General features: G+C 50.1%; 1 protein-coding gene across 2 annotated transcripts; it reads left to right on the top strand.

The window, feature by feature from the left end:
- Positions 1-1662: 1662 nt before the first annotated feature.
- On the top strand, positions 1663-4965 carry LOC124105005 (asialoglycoprotein receptor 1). 2 transcript variants are annotated; one of them, XM_046462094.2, is made up of 9 exons: positions 1663-1851; positions 2137-2225; positions 3249-3365; positions 3470-3565; positions 3644-3715; positions 3940-4026; positions 4108-4259; positions 4336-4442; positions 4573-4965. In XM_046462094.2, exons 2-9 carry the CDS (start codon positions 2156-2158, stop codon positions 4727-4729), a joined length of 858 nt encoding a protein of 285 aa, XP_046318050.1. In that variant the 5' UTR covers positions 1663-1851; positions 2137-2155; the 3' UTR covers positions 4730-4965. The 2 variants fall into 2 exon arrangements, with proteins under 2 accessions (XP_046318050.1, XP_046318049.1); XM_046462093.2 differs by having other exon boundaries at positions 1663-1855.
- Positions 4966-5484: the final 519 nt, after the last annotated feature.

The following is a 5484-nucleotide window of genomic DNA, read 5'->3' as shown; positions in this document are numbered from 1 at the left end:
ATAGAAACATAAAGATTAATATGTGTGGTTGGGTGTGGTGGTTCATGCCTGAAATCCCAGTGGCTCCTCAGGTAGAGGCAGGACGATTTCAAGTTCAAAGCCAGCTTCAGTAACTTAGTGAGACACTTAGCAACTCGGCAAGACACTGTCTGTAAATAAAATATTAAAGAGGGCTGGGGATGTGGCTCAGTGGTTAAGCACCCCTGGGTACAATCCTCAGTACAAAATAAAAAGATTAATATGGATGCATATATGTATATATGTATATATGTATATGGATACATATATACATGTTTAGCAGCAGTCCAAGCACAGTGGTCTAATCAATAAATGGAGAACATGGTTATAAGGTAGAAAACAGATTTCAAAACATCTTATTTCAGTACAAAATGCAAACAAGAAGATGCACAGTATACGGCTTTCTGCAGTTTTACAAGCTGAACATCACCGCATGACCAGCATCCAGACCAATAAGGTGGACCTTCCCTCACTCCCCGACCTTCCTGTGTTCTCTGCCAGTCTCTACCTACTGGGTAATCAGTATTCTGACTGAATTAGCATAGACTTGTTGGCCTGAATAAACCAGATTGTAAGTGATAAAATCAGAGAGTGTTAAATTAACAACCCAATTGTTACCAAAATCACTGGCCATGGGCCCAGTGCATGTAAACAAACACAAGGGTTTTCAGGACACAGAGAAATGAGGGCACACACAGAGCTGTCACTCTTTATGCAAGTGATGTGTTCCTGAATCTCTCACATAATCTAGACAATTCAAGTCTAGTTTTCTTGAAATATCTGCAAAGCAGGATTTGTACAATTTCACATTTGGAGCCTTAAGGGAGACTTGTTAGCATCTTTAATGTTGCCCAGTTTCTAGAATTTAAATTATGTTAATTTCCACTTAGCGTAATTTGAATTCAGACAACCCTCTCTGAAGCCCATGATTTAGCATCTCTGGGGCCCCAGGACTATAATGTGTGGATGGAACGGGAGCCCAGTTCTGGGGGCAGCACATAGGGTGGAGCCAGGTTGCCCAGTCCTTCCTCTGCTGCTTTGACAAGCTATTGCCAACCAGGGCCTTAGCTTTCTCTTCTGCAAAATGGGTTGTGTTGGGGGATTATAAGAAAAGTGAATGAGTGAAAAGCCTTGGGATACATAGCAGGAGTCAGTGGAAGTTCTTCAGCATCAAACCAGCTGAGGCTCCCCGCTGCCCCCTGTCCTCCATGCTGCTTGAAGGATTTCAGACTCTGCAGAAAAGACATGGAGTCAGGTTAGGCAGGCTGGGGAGCTGGCCTCCAGGGTCACAGACCTGAATTGGGCAAGAGCAGGGAACTGGTCGGTCCCTCTGATCCTGGTCAGGGATATTTGGAGACACTAACAATTCTGGGAAATTCAGAGGTGGAGAGTGAAAAGGGCAGAGACAGAGGGGGAAACAACACAGAGCATCCCAGCGCCCCCAGGCCTGCTCCTCTTCCTAAAGGGTTCAATGAGGTGTGAGGTGACTGGCTTGTGGGTGTGTGTGGGGACAGGTCAGAAGATTCCCCTTCCCTGGGGAGGAGAGCAGAGGCAACTCATCCCCCACTCCCACCCCCAAGTTCCAAATCTATTTCCATCTTTGTTTACTGTCCAAAGTCCCAAACACTAGAGATGCCAGATTCTGCGTGCTCAGACACACAGACACCCATACACACAGACACACGGGTCCAGGGCCCTCATATGGACCCTGCCTTCTCCACTCCCACTGTTCAGGGCTGGCCACCAACTCCAATTCTCCAGGTTTCAGCCCCTTTCTTAGCCTGGGATCTGCATAGCATCCAGGGACCTGGGAGCCAGACCTACAGAACTTCAGCAAGTAAAATGGGGATGGAGAGAGAGAACAGTTGAAGGAGTGATTGAAGGGGCTCTCTCTCTCTCTCTCTCTCTCTCTCTCTCTCTCTGTGTGTGTGTGTTGGTGGGGTTGGGTGGAAAAATGGCAGAGGATGGATTTTGGATGTAGGCCTTGGAGGGGATGAAAGAAAGAAGAGTCTCCATTGGGTCACTGGTCAGAGGTAAAAAAGGAACAGATCCCACACTCTAGGCCCTGTTCCCTTCAGCCCCAAACTCAGTTCCAACCTTGGCCTTGACTTGTCCCAGGTCCAACACCAGGCCTATCATGACGAAGGAATATCAAGATCTTCAGCACCTGGACAATGAGGAGAATGACAATCATCAGCTCCGAAGAGGTGAGGGACACCTCTCCCATCTGAAACAGGAGTATTTGGGAACCTCTTGCCCCCTTAGTCTGCTTTTTTCTGTGACACCTGGTTCTGTCCTTGGGTCTGACGCACTCACATGGAAAATGGTGGTCGAGACCCACATGTTAGGGGAGGTGCAGGCTGTGGGATTAGAGTCCCTTTCTTGGTGACAGCTGCCCAAGCTTCCTTACTGTGTTACCCAATTCTCAGGATCTTGGGTAGGGAGTGAATCCAAGGTATGAGAACAACTGGAAGTTGGAGAGGTGGGCTTATTTCTTCGAAGGTAGTGCCCTCTTCATTTCCTCTTCCAATGCAGCTGTGGAGAGGCTTGGACAGTGTGTGTGGGTGGGCGCGGTGTCAGGATCAGCTTGGCCAAAGAGGTTAGGTTAGGAAGCCTGTAAAAAGGCAGAAGGTCTCTGCTCTGGGAAGGATGAATCCCCTTCCTCGTGCATCCAAAATAAGTTCCCTCTCCCCACTTCTTGGTCTTCCAGAGCAAAAAGGAATCATTTGTGGGGATGGTGGGTACTGGGGAAGAGAACGGGAAGGGGAGGCCCCTACACTCCAGTTCACAGGGACCAGACTCAGTGTCATTCTCTTCTTCATGGGTGAGCGAGACCCTGCCTTTTGTCTGCATGCACATGAAGATGGGTGGTATTCACAGAGAGAGGAAGAAACCTCTTCACTTTCAGGGGGCACAGTGACAGACTCCCCTAGGTGGGCCTCTGATGAGGTTCATTAGCTGCAGTGTCACAGTAATGCCACTAGGTGTCAGCAAAGTCTCAAGTCTTTGGCAATGCTAGGGAAGGTCAAAGATTTGCGCCCCTGGGGATCCTTATTCCCTTCCCCACCTCCAGTTATGCTGGCCCTGCAAAGTGGCCCATTGCCTGGATTTCTTAATCTGTATGGTTCCTCCTAGTCTACTAGAGTAGCCTTAGCCTGCTCCTCACCAAGTGCCCTGCACCTACTCCAGGCTGGCCTGTGTCCCTGAGCTCCTGATCCTCTCTCTTGCAGGGTTACCTCCTTCTCAGCCTTTTTTGCAGCGGCTCTGCTCCGGACCCCGCCTCCTCCTGCTCTCCTTGAGTCTCAGCCTTCTGTTGCTGGTGGTTGTCTGTGTGATTGGATCCCAAAGTGGGTGCCCAGGGGTGACAGGGAAGGGAGCAATATTGTGATGGGTTCAGTGCTGGTGAACACAGTCTCCTCCTGTTTTCATCCCCATGGCCTCTCCTGCACAGACTCCCAGCTGAAGGAGGAGTTGAAGGCCCTGAGTAAGACCTTCAGCAACTTCACAGTGAGCACTGAGGCTGAGGTCAAGGCCCTGAGCACCCAGGGTGAGGGGGATTAGGGTTGGGAGCTGGGGCAGGGGGATGGTTAGGACATCTGGACACTGAGCAAGTCTCTTCCCCCAGGAGGCAATGTGGGAAGAAAGATGAAGTTGCTGGAGTCCCAGCTGGAAAAACAACAGCAGGACCTGAGTGAAGGTCAGAGTGTGTGTGTGTGAGTGTGTGTGTGTGTGTGTGTGTGTGCATGTGTAGGTGCAGGGTATGGAGTGCAACTCTCAGACCAAGCCAAGGCTTCTTGGCAGGGGCATCTGTGATTGGTCTTCCCAGAGAAATGACAGATCCCACCCCTCATGTTCATACTGACCTTATTTCCCTCTCATACTCTCCTCCTCCTGCTCCCCTTCTGTCCTCTGTCTCCCCAGAACACTCCAGCTTGCTGCTCCACGTGAAGCAGTTTGTATCTGACTTGCGAAGCTTGAGCTGTCAGATGGCTGTCCTCCAGGGCAATGGTGAGGGGGCCACCCAACCCCACTTTTTGCCCCCCTTCCAGGTAGCGCTCCAGGCTCTTCACCCTCCCTCTTCCCTCTCAGACTCTGTAAGGACCTGCTGCCCCATTAACTGGGTGGAACATGAAGGTAGTTGCTACTGGTTCTCCAGCTCTGGGAGGCCCTGGCCGGAGGCTGACAAGTACTGCGAGCTGGAGAACTCTCATCTGGTGGTGATCACCTCCTGGAAGGAGCAGGTGAGGCCCTGGTGGGCACTTCTGGGAGACTGACTTGTGTAAGGGAGAGGTCACCACTCCTCTCTTCTCTTTCCAGAAATTTGTCCAGCACCACATGGGCCCTTTGAACACCTGGATGGGTCTAACAGATCAAAATGGCCCTTGGAAATGGGTGGATGGGACTGACTATGAGACAGGCTTCAAGTGAGTGGGTGTGACTGCTCAAAGCTTTGTGTCTGGCACCTTCCCAACCTCTGGCTCCAGGGTGGGGGGGCTCCTGGGGATGTTGGCTGAGTCTGACCTCCTGGGGCACCTGGCTGTCTCCTGTCTACAGGAACTGGAGACCAGATCAGCCAGATGACTGGTATGGACATGGGCTGGGAGGAGGCGAGGACTGTGCCCACTTCACCCCTGATGGCCGTTGGAATGATGACTTCTGCCAGAGGCCCTACCGCTGGGTCTGTGAGACAGAGCTGGGCAAAACCAACTAGGAGCCTTTCTCCCCCTAATTTATTTCCTCAATGCCTTGAGCTGCTGAGGTCTGGGATTGGAAATCCTCCTATGTGGGGGTCTGCACTGTCTTGGGGATTTTCATCTAGGATGTAAGGGGAGGGGTGAGTGTACAGTGTTGTTTGGAAGGGTGGGGTGATGGCAACCCATGACACTTTCAGCAGTGTGAAGCTTATTATTGACAATTTTTTTTTAGAGTAAAAGGAAGAGAAATGTATTTAAACGTTCTATGAACTGTCTGGTTACTGGGCATTAGGAACTGGGAGCGGCCTGGTTGGCATTAGGAAGACCTGGACAGGTAGAGGTATCATGAGAACTGAATGGGCTTTGGGCCAGATGGTCTGGGTAGGAGTCCAGCCTTGTTATTTGCAAGTGTTGAGCCTAGGCAAGTAACTCTGTTCTATGAAACTCAGCCACAAGATAGGCTTGTTAGTGGGGACCATCTACCTGCTGCAATACTTCCAGATCTGAACCACCCCAAGTTGTTGAGTGCTTCAAATACCTTAAATGAGCCATTTGCATGGTGACGTCTATAATCCAAGCTACTCAGGAGACTGAGACAGGAGAATTACAAGTTTGAGGCCAGACAGTAATTTATTGAGACTCCATAAAATAAAAAAAGGCTAGGGAAGTAACTCAGTGATAGAGCACTTGCCTAGCATGTGTGAGGCCCAGGGTTCAACTCTTAGTACCACAAAACAACAACAAACAAACAAACACTTTGGATAAAACTCAC

The sequence above is a fragment of the Marmota monax genome, unplaced genomic scaffold (genome assembly GCF_021218885.2).
Source record: "Marmota monax isolate L192 unplaced genomic scaffold, Marmota_monax_Labrador192_F-V1.1 WCK01_AAM20220418_F8-fsc00392, whole genome shotgun sequence".
Lineage (NCBI taxonomy): Eukaryota > Metazoa > Chordata > Mammalia > Rodentia > Sciuridae > Marmota > Marmota monax.
This window is presented reverse-complemented; position numbering and strand designations above follow the sequence as displayed.

Coding starts and splice junctions, on each gene's coding strand:
- LOC124105005 (XM_046462094.2), top strand. CDS start 2,156: ATGACGAAGGAATATCAAGATCTTCAGCACCTGGACAATGAGGAGAAT. Junction 3,366..3,469: donor CTGTGTGATTGGATCCCAAA/GTGGGTGCCCAG, acceptor TCTCCTGCACAG/ACTCCCAGCTGAAGGAGGAG. Junction 4,443..4,572: donor GACTATGAGACAGGCTTCAA/GTGAGTGGGTGT, acceptor TCCTGTCTACAG/GAACTGGAGACCAGATCAGC.